The sequence below is a fragment of the Amblyraja radiata genome, chromosome 21 (genome assembly GCF_010909765.2).
Source record: "Amblyraja radiata isolate CabotCenter1 chromosome 21, sAmbRad1.1.pri, whole genome shotgun sequence".
Lineage (NCBI taxonomy): Eukaryota > Metazoa > Chordata > Chondrichthyes > Rajiformes > Rajidae > Amblyraja > Amblyraja radiata.
Genome location: NC_045976.1, coordinates 10,678,591 through 10,697,523, shown reverse-complemented (window position 1 = coordinate 10,697,523; position 18,933 = coordinate 10,678,591). Strand labels below are relative to the sequence as shown.

The 18,933-nt window shown below is 40.0% G+C and overlaps 1 protein-coding gene across 3 annotated transcripts in view; it reads left to right on the top strand.

The window, feature by feature from the left end:
* aebp2 (AE binding protein 2) overlaps positions 1 to 18,377 on the top strand; it is a 75,191-nt gene extending 56,814 nt beyond the window's left edge. For 2 of the 3 annotated variants that reach the window (XM_033039498.1, XM_033039496.1), the window contains 3 exons: positions 8,368 to 8,481; positions 12,502 to 12,591; positions 16,980 to 18,377. In XM_033039498.1, the coding sequence (XP_032895389.1) occupies positions 8,368 to 8,481; positions 12,502 to 12,553 (166 nt within the window). In that variant the 3' untranslated portion in view covers positions 12,554 to 12,591; positions 16,980 to 18,377. The remainder of the gene's footprint in view (positions 1 to 8,367; positions 8,482 to 12,501; positions 12,592 to 16,979) is intronic. The other variant, XM_033039497.1, reaches the window with a different exon arrangement.
* Positions 18,378 to 18,933: the final 556 nt, after the last annotated feature.

The following is an 18,933-nucleotide window of genomic DNA, read 5'->3' as shown; positions in this document are numbered from 1 at the left end:
ATTTTTGAAAAAGAGATTGAGGTTACTGCAATGCGCATGTTATTGGGATGTGGTTAGAGAGGAAATCCTTGCCATTTGACCTAGAAATGTACAGCAAACAAAGGGCAGTGAGTAGATTTGTTTGAACAATTAAATGTGAATTTGAGGTAACAGATGATTGAGGAAGCTTGATGAGATTATAGCATAATGTTAACTACAATCTAAATAACAAGGTGTTCCACAAAATCTTAGATAACGGGTGGATAAAGCAGTAAAAAAAAGTTGTACGATCTGAGGGAAATTAGTTCCAGGAAGTAAAATCTAGTGGCTTCGTAGTATTTTATTGACTGGAAGCTGTTTGCAATGAAATTCCCTGGAGCGTGGTATTGAATTCTTTGTTTAGTTTTCATCTGAGACTGATATGTAGAAAGCATGATTAAGATTGTAGATAATGAAAAGAACTGACCATTTAACTTTGAGGAAGGAAATAGTAGATTTCAGGAAGAGATCAGTTGACTATTGAAACTTGAGGTTAGCTTTAATCAAGTCTACAAATTTAAGAGACTTGCAGTGAACAGGAAGGAATTCTCTGTGAGGGAGACCAATTTTAAACAGTGGAGAAAATCTTTTCCATCAAAAAGAGTACCAAGAGTCTGGAACAAGAGTCTGCCTAAAATGATGATGGAGGCAGGAACACACCATAAAAGAAGGTGACGATCTGAGTCGTATGTACAAAACTGGGCTGAGAAAGAGAATAATCTAAAGAACTCAATATTTGGCGGGTGATGACACTGGGATGAATGGCTACCTCCTGTATCACAAAGCTCTGCATTGAAGTCCTGGTACTACTTTGGAAACATTTAACCATTTGTTTTATTCCAAACAATCTTGCGATTGGGAATTTCCTTCAAACAAGGGGCACGTGGATGTGCAGAGTTGATATTAAAATCTCTATTTCTAATCAGGTCCGGATTATTACAATAAGGTTATCAATAAAAAGTGAACTTGCATATTGTTCAATACATTTTAAGAAGTAGAATTTGAGTGAAAGTTATCATTTGTCCCCAATTCACCTTTAACTACTTGCATTCAGATTCTAAAACCAAAGCATCGTAACCTAGAGATAATGTAGATGGTAACCCTGGTCTTTTGAGCTTGCCTTAATGCTAATTGATTCATCTGTAAAGAGTGATTTTGAAATTGTCAAGAGTGTTTTAATGTCATATATCCTAAATAGATAATGAAATTCTTACTTGCTGCAGCACAGCAGAATATGTAAACACAGTACATAACAGGAGAAAAACAGTTCAGTGTGTATATATACACATGCACACATTTTCATCAATAGATAAACAAATATAGTGCAATAATAATAATAAAACGTTTTTTGTAGTTCAGACCTTATTTGTTGTCGTGTTTAATAGCCTGATGGCTATTAATTGCAGTTGAAATGTTGATATTTGCCCTGCCAAAAGAATCAAACTACTAATTTAGTCTGAAGGCAGCTTCCTGGAAATGGTCAAGTAGAGTAGCATCAATGGAGAGGTAAAATTCTCAAGTCACTGACTTTTCATCAAAACCAGAAAGTTTTGCAGATAAGTTTTGAAATGCAGCAAAAGAAACAAAGGCAGGATGGGATGAAGGAGAAGAACAAGGATAGGGGAGACAGGTATGGATGGTGCAAGACAAAAGATTCGATGAGTTCAAAATCAAAGTCACAGTGGAGATGGTATAAATGGTGATAGAAGCTTTCTCTAAAATGGAACTCAACATAGAATCCAGAAGGTTGTAATGTGTTGGTTGAAAGATGAGTGCTGTTCTAAGAGCTTGAATAATACTGGATCAGTGAAGGAAGCTGAGGATAGAGGTTAGTTTGCAACTGGAACAGAGAATTTCATTCCAATTCTCCGTTCCGCTTCCATTCTGTCCTTGTTTTCCCCAACCCCCTTCATTTTTCAAAAAGTTTGGCACAAGCTCAAGAAACAGCAGTGATCTTGGGCACATTACAGACTCACCATTGAGCTCAATTTCAGATTCTCCTCCCATTTCCCTAGTCTCTCGTGATCATTGTTTTATACATGCCATTGCCATCCCCTTTCCTTTTGCACCATTGTCCTGCTTGTCATTTAATCTCTCCCACGTACTACTCCTATTGCTGATCTTCTCCCCCTTGCCCCTTTCTTTGCACTTCAAATTATGTGCATCTGCTTTTTCCAGTTTTGGTGAAAGGTCAATGACCTGAAATGTTAACTCTGTTCTCTCTCCACAGATGCGCCTGACCTGTTGAGTATTTCTATCATCAGCACTATTTTGCTTTCGTATTGTTTTTTTCTGTAAGATGCTAACAAACACATTTGGAACTTAGAAGATAAAATACAGAATTCTAGACACCTTAAGGTAATTTAGTGTATCGACAACGCTGTTCTCACCAGTTGCATCACAGATATTCGCCCAGAATTATTCCTTTGTTTTTTTTGTCTGCGTAATTGTCAGCACTGACATCAAAAGGATATTGCTTTAGCACTTTAATAAAAGAGCATATTGTTTTGGGTGCCTACAAGGAATTTTCTGGAAAACTAAGGTTACTTTTTCTTTATGCTTCCTTCAGAAAGCCACCCAGTTTGCCGATGTTCTGCCAGCCCCTTGAAAGAAATGTTTAAAAAACCCCACTTATCTTGGCAGCATGCATGTATTTAGTAATTGGTTGTGGAAGTAATTATAAAACAACTGATTAGCGGAAATGAATCTGGTAAATATGCAAAAAGAAACTGCTAAACATCATCATGCAGTCATTTAAATGATTTCAAATGGCAACTTTGAGAAAAAAATATTTCTGCATTCCATTCAACATTTTATGTTTTCCTGGATCAGGAAACGAAAGGACTGAAGTTTGTATGTTTCTGCTTGTATTTGAGGCAAATCTACGAGGTATTGTTTGTTGTGGTTCTGCATTTTGACAGAAGGAATCAAGTCATGCACTACCTGATTTGTAGTGTAGACATGCCCTATATGTCTGAACGGAATAAAACATGAACATATGGAATGCATATCTCAAATTGGCAAAAGTAGTGATGCCAATGTTTTCTTAAAGTTTGACTTTCTTTCCTGTGTTTTAGAAGTGGAATACATTGTGTATGGAATACAATAAAATAGTTTTACTCTTCATTTTATAAAAAGGACGTAAGTTGCAAAGAAATTAAGTGAGAAAAACAAGGAACTGCAGGTGCTGGTTTCCAAACAAAGACTGCTTGAGTAACTCATCAGGTCTGGCAGCATGACATAGTTTAGTTACGTTTCGAGCTGGGACCCTTCAGTTATGTCTTCGGTCTGAAGAGGGCCCCTGACCCGAAACATCCACATTCTCCAGAGATACTGCATGACCTGCTTTGAGAGTTCAGCAATTTGTGTGCAAAAAAAAAAATAGAGTTTATACCAGAGCACATATTAGACTAAATGTGAATTGTTTGACTGCTGCAGAGATCTGAGAAATCAAAAGGAAGCTGCTGGAAATACTGAGCAGGTCAGGCAGCACATGTGGAAAGGAACAGTCTTCACCCAGATATTCAATCATTTGCTGATTTTAAATTAGGTGTCCTGCACCTGCAGTTCGAGTCATACTCATGCAGCATGGAAGCGAGCCCTTCGGCCCAACTCATCCATGCTGACCAAGATGTCCCATCTATGCCAGTACCATTTTGCCTGCGATTGACCAATATCCAAAAACTTTCCTATCCATGCACCTGCCCGAGTGTCTTTTAAATGTTGTCGTTGGGCATTGCGAATACTTTGTGCATTCATCCTATCCTCCTCTTGATTTTATACACCACTGTAAGACCACCCCTCTGCCTCCTGCGCTCCAAGGAATAAAGTGGTTTGGTCTTTTTCGGAAGACTGACGAATGTACTGAATGTAGAAATTATTTTTTGCAATTGCAGACAATAAACACGATGTACCAATTATGTTGGGTTTTTTTTGTCTAGTTTAGTAATTTATTTGGTTATTAGGTGGTGTTATGTGTGTGGGGGGAGGGTGAAACAGAGCTTTCTGTCTCTCCCTTCGGGGGAATGCGACTTTTTGTCGTATCCCCCTTCTCTTCCCCCGTCTGCGCTGAGGCCTAATGGCGGAGCTGGCGGCCTCCAACCTGCGACCGACCTCGAGGGTCCGGAGATAGAGCCAGCCAGGACTCACCAACGCGAGGCTGGCCGTCTTCGAGCTGTGGCGACGTCCGGGTAGCGGCACGACTCGGCGCTCCGGTGAGGGCGGACGGTGCGGAGCTGAGACACTCCTGTGCGGCCGGCACGGCTACCGGCTGGAAGGCGCTCCCGTGTGAGCAGCCCGGTGCGGGGCTGAGACGCTGCCTTGTGGGCGGCCCGGTGCGGAGCGGAGACGGTGCTACGGCGGCTGAGGCGGCGTTCTGGCGGCGGCGACCTGGATCCGGGGCTCGGCCGCGGGCCAATGGAGGACAATGTCGGGAGCTCGCAGGTCACAGGCTGGTGCCTGTTTTCCGGAGCACCCGTTGCAACAGCTGCGGGCAGCTTCGACCACCCCCCGGGCTGCGGAGCTTGAACCGCGGGACTGACTTACCATCGCCCGGTGGGGTATCGCCTCGGCGCAGAGGGAGAAGAGGAGGGAAGAGACAGTAACTCTAAGACTTTTGCCTCCATCACAGTGAGGAGGTGTTTGGTGAACTCACTGTGGTGGATGTTAATTTGTGTTTATTGTGTTTTGTTATTATTACATGTATGGCTGCAGGCAACAGCATTTCGTTCAGACCGAAAGGTCTGAATGACAAATAAAGGATTCAATTCAATTCAAATTCAGAAATAATGTATTTGCCCAGAATATTAAGACATAGCTGGCATAGGTGTGTTTAAGAAGAAACTATATGAGAGAGAGAGTGACTGTTTCAGGATTTGTTGGATCAAATACAAGATGACTCATTTGGGGAATCACCAGCATGAACCTGATGAGTTGGACGGCACATTTAGTAGTATTTCAAAACCAACAAGTTTTGTGACCCTGATGGCACAAGACACCAATACCTTTGCATGAGGGTAAAAGCAGAAAAAATATTACAGATGATGATTCCAGAGTACAATTTATTTAGTGGCTAAAAGTTTGACCCAGATAGTGAGATTGCTCAGTGGAGACCAGGGATGGGAAATTTTTAAGGATATGAATCCCCCGTCCTTCATTGGGAAAAACTGGAGTAACTCAGCATATCAGGCAGCAATTCTAGCAGTCTGAAGAAGAGTCACCAACTGAAATGTCATCTCTCGAGATGCTGCCTCATCCACTGAGTTACTCCAGCACTTTGCACCTACTCTTTAAAGGCTCATGTTTAATTATTTTTAGCTGACTCATTAAATATTCTGTTTTTATTTGCGAGGACTATATTTCATTGAAATGCAGTGAAAGCACAACTTGAGCAGACCATGTTTGTATGCAGTAAACTGTTATTAAAGCATATTTCCTAATTCCTTTAACTAGTTAATATTCAGTTAAAACATTTGTAGAATACCAAAGTTCCCAACAATCATCAAGTAATAGTACCTTGTTTACTTCTGCTTGATTGCAATATTGAATCTTAAAAAGTTATTTCAAATTGCAGAAGATCAGTTAATCTTCAACGTGCTATTACTTAAAACCTTCTTTTAATATTTTCTTAGTTAATTATTCCTAATCAGTGAATGCGAAGGGAATGTATAAATCAGTTTATTCTCCAGCATTCATGGTTAACCCGTCCAAATTTGAGAAATGCCCAGTTCAATCTTGAAACCGCTTCCTTTGACTCCTGAATGACGCTACTTTCCAACTGGTCATTGAAAGTTACCAGAAAGATAAAGATGAAGGGACGTTTTTGGACTTTCTGGATTGGTGGTTCGTTAGAGCAACTCAAATCTATTTGTCTTGCTTTTACCTTAAAATTTTGTATCCTCTGGAACGCAGTCTGTCTGAATTCTCTAGTTACATTGGAAGCCCAGAATGGTTTGTAGCCCATGCAACAACCTGTGCTTACTGTGCTGTTGAGTTGTCTTGCCTTTGTGCTGGTGATCAGTGTTAACATCCATGTCCAGTCTCACCAAGTCAGTTTCCATTAGACTTTTACTACAATAACTTATTTCCATCTTATTTTGTTGTCAACAAATTTGTTCTCAACTCGTTGTTTCCCCCCCCCCCCCCCCCCCCGTTGACTTTTTTCACAAAAACTTGTTTGGTCTCTGTCTTTTTCATCAACCCTATTCATCCAGTGAAACCTACATGCGGTTGTGAACTGAGGCTGTATTGTTTTTGATTCTGATTATCGAAATATCAGGTTTTATAACCCTCCACAATTATATACCACATTGATGCTGTAAACAACCTTTCCTTGTCACTGAATCTTCAGGGAGCCTTGTAATTAACATCTGTAACCCTCTCCACCCACCTCGGCCATGTTGGCTTTAATAAAGTCCATTTTCTAGCCAAGATTTCTGTCACCTATTTTCAAGCTCCCATTATGTCTGCTGCCTTCTTACCTCTTTATAAATCTAAATCCATTGTACTGTGTTCATCGTAACCATTTTTAAATTTTCGCAATGCCCAAACAATGATTGCATTTTTTAAATCTTCTCTCCTATATGGATTTTTGCTGGAACGAGATTTGCCTTTGCCAATTCCTACCCTGCTGCCAACTTTACATGGTCCACCTTGGATTTTCCTTTAAGTGCTCTACCAGCACCTCAGGCTAGCACACTGTGTTCCTCGGCAACCATGACTGTGCTATGTTCCTTGAGAATTCTACCTTATTCTCTCAGTTCCTCTTATCTTCTCATCGTATCTGCTGTAATGACAAGGCATTCCATGCCAGAAGTTTCAAAATGACTTTCCTTTCATAAAAGAAAAAAGTCTGAAGAAGGGCCTTGACCCGAAACATCACCCATTCCTTCTCTCCAGAAATGCTGCCTATCCCGCTGAGTTACTCCAGCATTTTGTGTCCGGCATCAACATTTGGAGATCAACTATAATTTCTGCCAGCTTTTGCATACTACTAACACCAGGCATATCTTCCCTTCTTTCAGCTTTCCAAAGGATCAGGAGACCAGTACCTCCTTGGATGTGTCTTCCCTCCAATACCCATTCCCCTTCTCGCAGAATCCTACAATGTAACTGCGGGCAGTGCAGCATCTGCTCTTTTATCACCATTCAGTGACCTAAGCATTCCTTATAGAAGAAGCAGTAATTCAGTTGTACAATTTACAACTTTGTGTACTGCAATCAATACTAAGCTCTTCATTGGAGAAACAAATTGGAGGGGTAACTGCTTTATAGATTGCCACCAATCATTTCACAAGGGTAAACTTGAATTTTGTTTTCCATTATATTAATTTTCTATTCTGCTTCCACTGACCATTATAACTTTGGCCTCTTATGATGTTCCAACGAAGACTACAAAGAGCAGCTCAGTTTCCAAACAGGCATATTGCAACTCTTGCGTGGAGATGCAAGGAACTGCAGATGCGGGGATCTTGTGCAAAACACATTTCTGGAGGAACTCAGTGGGTTGGGCAGCATTTTCAAGCTGCAACCTTCTCATTTGCCTTTACCTGCAAACGCTAGTGTTGGAGCACTTTATTTCAGGTTTCCAGTTTCCCTCTGCAGTTGTTTTTGTAGTTATTGGAAGTCACACAAGTCTGTAGATGCTGGAATTATAGACCAAAAAGCTGGTGGAGGAATTCGGTCGACCAAGCAGCCCCTGTGGAGGCGAAGGATAGGTCATCACATGCAACCGAGACCCTGCATCGGCACTCAGTTTTGTGGTTGAAACCTATGGTTAAATTTGGTCCGTAAATGTAACGTTTTCCCTCTTTCAGGATTCAGTTTTTTTGTCCTACTCTTAACACAATCAGCTGGCACTTCAATGGCTGATCGGTTGCTTCAAAACCTATTCGTACTGTCTAATATTCGCATATTCAATCTAGCTTCTCACTAAAGAATTGGGTGGGTCTATGATTGGCTGAGTGTTAAGATTTTTTTTTAATCATTTGTTATTAATAAGCAAAACAAAATAGCCAATGCATGAAATCTGAAGCAAAAGCTGAAACGTTTGAAATACTCAGCAGGTCAGGCAATTTCTGTGGAGAGAGAGAGAAGCAGCACATGTACCTGCGGTGTACTGAAGGTAAAGTGTTTGTTTGTTTGGCCCTCTGAGGTCTGGACTTACGTGGACAGATTACAAAGCGAAGGAACAGGAGGGATGCAAGTTCTCAAAACAATTAGTGAAATGTGTGTTTTGGGCTGAGTTCATTTGCCAGCAGAACTGGCATCTGCTAATACAAGTGAATGATTTTACCAAGCATCGAGGCAAAGCGGAATTGTTTTGTGGTAATTGTTTGCTCTCTTTTACAGTTTGCCTGATGTATGGGTGAATGAAAATGACAGATCACAACTGAGGACAAAAACAGTTCACTTGTCAAAACTACCACAGGATGCTGCTTTACTCCTTGATCCAAACATTTATCGGTACGTTTGAAGTGTATTTCTAATGTCTTTTAATCAATTGTATTGTGTATAGTCAACTACGCACTAATGAGCTATGGCACTAATCTTGTCTTGCCAGAGGGGAATACGTTCAGATAAACATCCCTATTTTCCTTTTAAAATTACTGTGGACTTTAAAATTCACCTGTCTCTCCTAATGTGCAGTTTGCTTTAAAACATCTTCTGAAACCATCTGTAATCTACATGCCTGGGTAAAATTTGAACACTTTATCCTTTGAGAATTAATTTATTCACTTCATGGGTACATTGGCAAATTTATTTTCCATTTCCATAAAGTGCAAGGAGATGTGGAAAACCTATAGTGGAATTGACAAAAATCAAACTGACTTATCAAATTGATAGGCTGACTTATAAATTTCCTCTTTCTAAAATTGAGGACTTTATTCCTGATATTGTAGGATATGCCACTTCTGAGGAGCATTTTTTGATGCACCTTTATATTTTAACTGTTTAGATTTTTTGCAAGGTTTTGAGATTGCATGTGGACGCAGTGGAGGAGACTAGAAATACTAGAAGTATTTGAAGGGAACAGAACTCTCCAAGGGCTTGGCGGGCTAGATGTTCTGACTCGTGTGTTTGGTACCAGGAGTTAATCCAAAAAAATAAAGGGTCAGCCACTCGGGACAGAGATGAGAAAACATCTATAGTGAATCTTTCGAATTCTTCATGTGGGAGTGGTCACGGGGTTGAGAAACTAAACAATTTCAAGACGGAGCATGATAGACTTTAATGGCTCAATGTTTATGCAATGAATGCAGGAAAGTGAAGCTGAGATAAAATATCATCTGCAATGATATTGAATGGTGGAGTGGGTCATTATGTTCTTGAGATTAATTCTGTTGTTGTACTGAGATAGATTAGCTAGTGGTCTGACTGATTCTTGCTTGGGTCATGGCCTTTGAGAGGGGGTGGCCAAGATGGATCATCCATTTGATGTTCCTGGTTGCAGATATTTACGTGCCTTAGATCAGCATGCAACTGCTTCTCGTCATTAAGGGAGCTTTCATCTGGCATCCAACCCACCCCATGTTGCTAATAATAAACCAGCGTTGTCGTTTTGGTCCACTGGTTGTGGAAGTGCCTATTTCCATGTATTGCATTTCAGCCACTTTGTTTCACTCTAATGGCTCCACACTTTTAGCATTATGACAGCAATTCTTACATTACTGGATTAATATCCGAAAACCTAAATGCTTGGCACAGTTGACTTGAATTTAAAGTAATTATGCCTGGAATGATAAAATAATGTCAGGAATGATGAACATTAAACTGTTAAATTGTCCTCCATGGAAGTAATTCTGCCATCCTATGTGCAACCTACATGTAACTCTAAATCTACTGCCGTGACTTAACTGCCCACCAAGCTACTCAATTTGTAGACATGTGGAACTGCAGATGCTGGAATCTCAAACAAAACACAGTGCAGGTGGAATTCAGCGGGTCAGGCAACTCCCGTGAAGGTAATGGATTGGTGACATTTCAGGCCAGGACCCTTCAGAGAAAAGCTCTCGACCCGAAACATCGCCAGTCTGTTTTCTCCAAAGATGCTGCCTGACCTGCTAAGTTCCTCCAGAACTTTGTTTTTATTCAATCCGGAGAGCAATTAATGATGGCTAATAAATGTCAGCTTGCAAGTGGTGTTCACATCAGTGGCTAAATAAAATAACAGCTGTTAATGAAATTCTGGTCTAGAGAACTCAATGAACTTGGATTCAGCCAACCTGAATTACTCCCATTGAGCATAATGTTAGGGTCGTACAATAAACATGAATGATGGTTTCAATATGAGTATGGTGCTTTATCTGCAGTAAAATGCTGCAGCATCATCTTTGTAATGTGAGCAGTTTCATTTACAACTGGTTGGTTGGTGAGTGTGGGTACCATCCGTTGTACATCCATTCTGGCTTCTGTATCCTTCCAAAATTGGCCAGTTACAAGTGATGCCAGTGACAGAGATTACAGTTCCCTATTCGGCATGCATTTTGTACACTTTTTGAAAATGGATACTGAATCAGCCCAAGGTATACCCCTTACTTTTGTGGATTTAAGTTTCGGACCCATTACTGTTGCTGCTACTCCCTAATCTATAGAAGGAAATAAAAAATAGTTGGGCTCAAACACCTCAATGCTGTTTTGACAGCCGCAATAGCCATATGCGGCTGTGTGGATCGAATTCTTTGCTTCATGCCAAAACCCTTATGTGAAGTTGAAAGGGCAAAGTTTAAAGGAGATGAGAGGCAATTTTTTATTTTAGAGTTGTGGGTGCCTGGTATATGCTGCAGGGGGAATGTGGTGGAGACAGACACGACAGTGGCTTTTGTATGGATGCAAGTATATAGAGAGAATAGACAGATGTGGATTGCATGTGGGCAAAGGAGATGAGTTGAACTTGGCATCATGTTCAGCGACGACTTGGGGTCGAAGAGTCTATGCTGTAATGTGCTCTGTTTAGCAAATCCTGAGTAATCATCCGGTGTGGACCAGTAGCTATTCTGACTTTGCCCTGGAACATCCTGATAGCCGGTTGGCAATTTATTGCTACCAAGGACTTTGCAACTGCTTTTAAATATTTAAAATAGCCACAGACATCTTGAAAAGATAAAAGTTAATTTAAAATAATTAAAGACGCAAAGTGCTGGGATAGCTTTGTAGGTCAGGAAGCATCTCTGGTGAACATGAATAGGTAATGGTTTGGGTCAGGACCCTTCAGACTAAAGGAGGACTCCAAACCAAAGCATCACCTGTTCCCGTTTACCAAAGGTGCTGTCTGGTCAGCTAAGTTACTCCAGTACTTTGAGTTTTTTTGTAAACCAGCCTCGATAACAGGTGCTAACAAATCTGAAGACTCGAAGGTGTAGCTTTAAAGAGAGAGGGGAAAAATTTAAAGAAATTCTGCGGGATCATTTTAGGAGGGTGGTGGGTGCCTGGCACGTGTTGCCAAGGGTGGTGGTGGAATCGGATACAATAGTGATATTTAAGAGGCCTTTTGATGGTACATAGAAATGTAGGATTATAGAGGATCAGGCAGAGGAGATCAGAATATCTTGGCATCATGTTCAGCACAGATATTGTAGGCCAAAGGACCTGTTCCTGTGCTTTACTTTTTTGTGGGACCTATGCAAGTCCCTATTTTCCAATGCTGACAATCATTGATTTTCTATTCAATTCTATTCTATTCAAACCAATTGAGCTAATTGTAATCAAATTATCATAATTTTAATTTTGTTAAGTCTTAAAACAGTGGAAGTATGCTTTCTCTCCATCCTTCCCATAATCTCCTATTTCTTGTAACATCTTGTATTGCTAAAATGCAAAAATGGGTACTCGCCTATTTAGTTCTATTCTGTTAAATGCGGTTTTCTCTCCAAAGACTGGTATTAATTTAATATAATGCAAAGATCCATCAAATTCCATCAATGACTCAATCTTCCTATTGATTTTAAATCACTGATCAAGCACATTTAAAGACAAACACCCTGGGCACCTCAACATACCAAGCATTAAATTATTATTGTGTATGAAGCAAGTTCTTCAAACCGAGCATGTCACTTAAGCAGTGTCGACATTAACTTTACATTGCTGTTGCCCTGTGTGATTGTCAGAAAGACTCATTGTATTTTAATCATAGTTTCTGTGGTTAATCCCCCCGAAATTCAGAAGGAATGGAAATATTGCACTTTAAAATCCTGCATTTGTGCTTAATGGAAAATGCTTTCGAATTTTCTTAAAACTTAATGTCAATAATTGTCTGAATCTGATTTTTTTTAAATGATAGAAAGGTAATATCTTTACATAACTGTATTCTTGAGAATTATGAAGTGATGTACATTGCCATCCTGTTAAGAGCCTGACTTTTCAATAGGTCACATATAGTATGTGGTCTTAACACTGCAAACCAAATAGTACAATTTTGTGCTGCAGCAGTGTATTATTGTACTTCTGAATAATTCGGCTTTGAGCTGTTTTTACTTGTACTGACAGACCGACTGGCTTCCTACAACATTATGAACATGGCTCCATGGTTGACACATGACAACTAAACTTCACATAAGTCTAGAAGAAGCAGCACAGGTAGGGCCAAAATAAAGCTCAATCTGTATTCTACTAGAATTGTTGCAAGTGTACCTGAAAGGCAGGTCATATTTTTACAGAGAGGTTTTATTCTTGATCCTTAAAATTTTAAAGTAATATTTTACATTAATTCTATGTCTCAAAAAGAAACTTAATACAACCTTCAGTATATTGTGTTTAAGAAGGAACTGCAGATGTTGGAAAATCGAAGGTACACAAAAAAGCTGGAGAAACTCAGCGGGTGCAGCAGCATCTATGGAGCTATGCTTAATGGAAAATGCTTTCGAATTTTCTTAAAACTTAATGTCAATAATTGTCTGAATCTGATTTTTTTATGCTCCATAGATGCTGCTGCACCCGCTGAGTTTCTCCAGCTTTTTTGTGTACCTTCAGTATATTGTAATGTGTGTCTTTTGATTGTATTTTCCATTTGACCTCTCTCCACCAAACTATGGATAAATTGTATAGGAAGGTGATTTTTCAAGTTTCAAAAATATTAACAATGATTTTCAAAATGTTTAGACCCAAGCCTCATCAGCGTTGAAATTTTGACTTGCACTTGTGGTTTCATATAATATAAACTCGTGGCAGCAAAATAGACAAACTCGCGTTATTTTGTGTTTATTACTATAATGTACCACAGTACACTTACAGTAATAAGGGATAGAAATTCAAGGAAGCGAATGTTCAAATTATAAGCTGATGCAGGGACCAACTTTAAAAACTGTAGAGGCTCAAAATGAGCCTGTCAATGCAGATGTCCAGATTTGAAGTCATTAGCTGCATTCTTTACTATTCGTAACAAAATCAGCAAAACAACGTTAATACTTTCAGAATATGTTAAAAAATCTTTTATCAAGCCATCTATCTTCTACTTGTTCTGTAGTAAACCTTTTTCCCTCCTACAAAAATTCTGACTTACCAAAGAGAAACAATACCTACTCAATGCACCGTGAAGTCAGTGATGGTATTCTTTTTCCGAATTCAGCTCCTTCTCAGCTTTCGTCATTGCCAACTTTCCTTTCCTGTGCTCGCTCCATTTTGGAGGTCCAAAGCTATGATCATCAACTTATATAGAAATCTAAAACGCAATGGTTAGGTGCAAAAAGTCAACTACGAAGATGGATCTCAACCCGAAACGTCACCCATTCCTTCTATCCAGAGATGCTGCCTGTCTCGCTGAGTTACTCCAGCTTTTTGTGTCTAAGTCAGCTACAAAGTTGATCAAATTTAAGCTTTATCAGATGTGTAAAATATTAAGGAAAATATATTTTGCTACGCCTATGCCAGAGGTTAGATAATACATTGGAAGGAATATGTGGATCGTGTGCAATATGTTCAAAATACTGTCGGCTCTAAAATAAGAACTAAAGGCTGATGGGAATCCTCGGCAAGGCAGGCAGCATCTCGGAAGAGAAACGGTTAACATTTTCAGATTGATGATGTTCAGAATCAGTGAAAGCTCATCAACCTGAAATATTAGCTCCACAAAAACTGCTTGGCCATGCGAGTACCTTTGCACATTATTGTTTTCCTTCACCAGAATCATTTATGAGTGGATGGGTCATAAGGAGAAACGTTATAAGACAAAAAGCTTTTATTCCTTGAAATGTAGATTTTTGGCAGTTTGCCTACTGGAGGAAGAGAAGACATTATCAAGGATGTAGTCTGAGCCAGAACAAATGTTCTCAAAAAGCAAGAGATGTTTTCTCATTTGCATTAAATCTGACCTGATTGGAGTTTTTGCCGGGCAAGTGTTTATTACTGCATGGAGCAAAGCAGATAGATGGAGTTAAGATTGATCATGATCTCATTGTGGCAGAATAAGCACAATGATCGAATTACTAACCAGTAGTACGCCTCTTGAGGCAGCTACGTAGACCAGAGCTAGGGGTGGTGGTTCAGCTCCGTACTGCCACAGAAGCACCATCTGAAGAAGTAAACTGGGAGCTTCTGCTTCATGCTTCATAATTTGCAGAATGACGAGACTTCAAGTAGGATTCATTATGGATTCCAAGGTCCCATATTTTAAAGATAAAAACCTTTTGGGGAAATGTTCAAGTTTTTTTAATCTCAGTTCATGCGGTAAGAATTGTGGACACTACAACCAGATGAACAAAATCCAGAATGTAAATTGTTATATTGACTTGTTAGTCATGCACCATGGAGCAGCCTAATCATCTATGCCAACTATGATGTCCCATCTAAGCTAGCCCCATTCGCCCACTTTTGGCCCACATCCCTCTGAATATTTGCTGTCCATGCACTTCTGCAAATGTGTTAAATGCTGCAACTGCCTCCTCTGGTAGTTCGTTCCCTACACCCACTAAAGGTTGACCATCAGGTACTTATTAGATCTTTTCCCTCTCACCTTAAACCTATGCCCACTTCTTGATTCCCCTACTCTGGGGGGATAAATACTCTGCATACTCGGTTCGAATTAACCCCCAACACCTCCACTCGTTTCGCATTAACCTATCTAGATGTCAGCTGCTCTACATCGATGAGACCAAGCGTAGGCTTGGCGATTGCTTCGCCCAACACCTCCGCTCGGTTCGCATTTACCTACCTGACCTCCCAGTGGCCCAGCACTTCAACTCCCCCTCCCATTCCGAATCCGACCTTTCTGTCCTGGGCCGCCTCCATGGCCAGAGTGAGGACCACCGTAAACTGGAGGAGCAGCACCTCATATTTCGCTTGGGCAGTTTTCACCCCAGCGGTATGAACATTGACTTCTCTAATTTCAGATAGTCTGCAGAAAGATCTCGGCCCGAAACGTTACCTATTTCCTTTGCTCCATAGTTGCTGCCTCACCCGTTGAGTTTCTCCAGCACTTCGATTTTCCAGCATCTGCAGTTCCTTCTTAAACTGTGCATTCACCCTATCTATTTGCCTCTACCTTGAGTAAAAAGAACACAGACTTTATGCCACAGTGGTCCAGCCATATCCACTACCTTACTCTTCTGCTTTACGTTATCAATATCTTAATGTTTCAACTCTTTATTTTAAAAAAAAATCAATGATCAACTACTCTGGCACAGCAGTCTATTATAAAGAAACTAGTATGCATCAGTAAAAAGGTGTTGAGAATGGTGCACTTTATCTCAGTTTATCTAACAGTTAGGTTTTAAGTTTAGGTCTATTATGTGTATCAGTGTACAGTGAAAAGCTTTGTTTTACATAGTATTCAATCATGTCAAATAATACTGTACATAAATACAAAAATGTCACTGACAGGTTAAATAATTGATACTATGATACTGAAGTGGGTGGTATCATAGATAGTGAAACTGGTTGTCAAAAATTACACCAGCCACTTGATCTGCTGGGCAAGTGGGCTGAGGAATAGCTAATGGAGTTCAATGCAGATTGGAACCAAGGTGATGCATTTTGGGAAGTGAAACCAGGGCAGGATCTTTACAGTGAATGGTAGGGTCATGGGAGTGTTGTAGAGCAGAGGGGTCTAGAAGTACAGGTATATAGGTCCCTGAAAGTAGTGTCACGCGTAGATAGTGTGATAAAGAAGGCTTTCGGTACATTGGCTTACATCTAGACTCATGGTATTGAGTCTAGAAATTAGGACATTATTATGTTATAGTTGTGCAAGACGTTGGTGCGGGCCACATTTGGAGTACTGTGTTCAGTTTTGATCATCTTACTATAGGAAGTATGCCATTAAGCTGGAAAGAGTGCAGAGAAGACCTACGAGGGTGCTGCCGTAACCTGGGAGGGCTGAGCTATAGGGAAAGATTGTGGAGGCTAGGAGCTTATACCTTGGAGTGCAAGAGGCTGAGGGGTGATCTTATAGAGGTGTATAAAATCATGAGGAGGAAAGAGAGGGTGATTGCATAGTCTTTTACTCAGGGTGGGGGAATCACAAAAACAGAGGATATTAGTTTAAGGAGAGGGGCAAGATTTAATAGGAACCTGAGGAGCAGCAATTTCACTGAGGGTTATGGGTATATGGATCAAGCTTCAGGAGAAGGTAGTTGAGGCAGCTACTATAAAGCCATTTAAAAGATGCTTGGATAGAAGCATGGATAGGACCAGTTTAGAGGGAAGATAAACACAAAATGCCGGAGTAACTCAGCGGGACAGGCAGCGTCTCTGGAGAGAAGGAATGGGTGACGTTATGCGTTGAGACCCTTCTTCAGACTGATCACCCAAGGTATAGAGGGATATAGGCCAAACACTGGGGAATGGGACTAGCTTAGACGGGGTATCTTGGATGACATGGATGACTTGGACCGAAGTGTCTGTTTCTGACTATAATTGAAATCCATTAAAAGCTACATAAATCATTTTCTCATCATAATTAATTTTAGAAACGTGGCTGTTTTTGCTAATTAAAATAATTTTATGTTCTTTTTCTCCATCCACTCCCACAGGACAATGCCACAGAAGAGGCTGAAAAGGAGGTAAGATCTGATCCAGGAACCAAAATGGTGTCAAATTCAGCCACCGAGACTGGGATAGAATATTGCACATGAGAACCGATTATTCCCCACCCAGTCTCAGCTGATTCTTGTACTAAAAGCAGACATTGGGAGAACGGATCTGCAGCTTCAGTTGGGTTCGCACCCCTCCTTTTCGATGGTACAATGGAAAAACTCTACAGGGAATACTTGGCATCTAACGGGAGAAAGTGCAATGAGGAACTTTCTCCTGAGATTTGTTTGCCCGCTGCTTCAGGCTGTGCCCCTTCCCAATCTCAAATCAGGATTTCAAATTTTACAAGAGTTTTCAAACAAAAAAATAATCTGGCTAACTTCTGATTGAAGTGCAGACAACTTTTTTTTCCTCGTGATTATTACTTGTGCAGTAATGCCTCAATTTAACTGGACGCATTGTATTGTTTTTTTTAATCTGTATCTTTTAAACAACTTGGTAGTGAAAGGTCTTGACTTTAAGATCTGTGAACTCTTAAATATAAATTCAATCTTTTAAATGTAACTGATCTCATCATTGAAAATGGATTACTTTCTACTGCCAATTTAGGATGCCAATCTTTTGGGGGAATAAAGGCTAGAAAGTTTTAATTCAATGCACCAAAGCTTGCTGCATAGAAGATCTTAGATTCGGAATTAACCCAGTTTGCATCAGTGTTAATCTTCATGCTTATGTGTACACATGAAAAGAGCCTGTATTTTTACTTGTACGAAAATGAGAATTTCTAGAATATTCTGTAACATCCTAGACCTAGTTTCAGAAGGCATAAAGTTGCATATAGTTAATAGTAAATTGCCTGTAAATATTTCTGCAGATTTGTAATATATTTTTATACTTTAAAATGTACTGTAGATTTTAATTTTGGTTTATCTTTTAGGAGCATGGAAATGAATTTTGAAATGTATATATTATGGTAGAACAAATGTTGAAGGATAATGTGATTATTTTGAGCTGGCAGAAAACCTGTTAACAAACTCTCCCTGACTTCCTGAAAAATAGCACCTTTCCTAATTATAAAAGGACATTTGCAGTTTGCTGCAACTGCCTAATACTACTGCTAGTGTCTTAAAGTTTTGTGCCGGATATAATCAGCATGACTTGGATTGTGTCTTTAAACTGTACAGAAGGCTAGTTTTTCATTGACAGAGGCAGCCTTTCTTTAAAAAAGGCCTTCATTAAAGTAACCTTGTTTCATACAGTTGTAAGCCCTTCACGCAATGTATCTTTTCCCGAGCACTTCATCTGTATCCACTGCTTTGTTCTGCGTCTAAATCAAAGCCACTGCTTTATCAGTTATTTTTTTTAATATAATAAAGTACCAACTGGAAGGTTTTGTATTTCCTGTCTTCTTTAGTTTGCGTTATTGTATAGAATAAAAATTGTTTGAATTAAATCTTTAATTATTGAGAGCTGATCGAAGCAGTTCATCCACTGAAGGAGAACGCACTCAAAAGGAAGCCACTTCAAGTTCCTAAACGTAAATATTACCAATTATTCTTCGTGGATCAACCACATTGAAGTGACAGCCATGAAAGTGCACCAACCCCTCTACTTCCTCAGGTGTACTGATGAAATTCAGTATGTCTTAACCAACCTCAAGAAATGGAGTGTCGGAGGCACACTGTCAGGCTGCATCACAGCTTGGTTTGTGAACAGCTTTGCCCTGCCCATGCAGAGAGCTGTGGATGTATAGCCCAGTCTCACACAGACCGGATTCCCACCACTGAGTTCATCTACACTTCACACTGCCTCAGGAAGACGGCCATCAAGGATCTTTCCCACTCTGGTCATTCATCTCCTTACTCCCCTAGGGCAGAAGGTACGGAAACTCTTCAGACTCGGAAACAGCTTCTTCCCATGCTTGTTACTAGTCTTTTGAATGATTCTTCCATA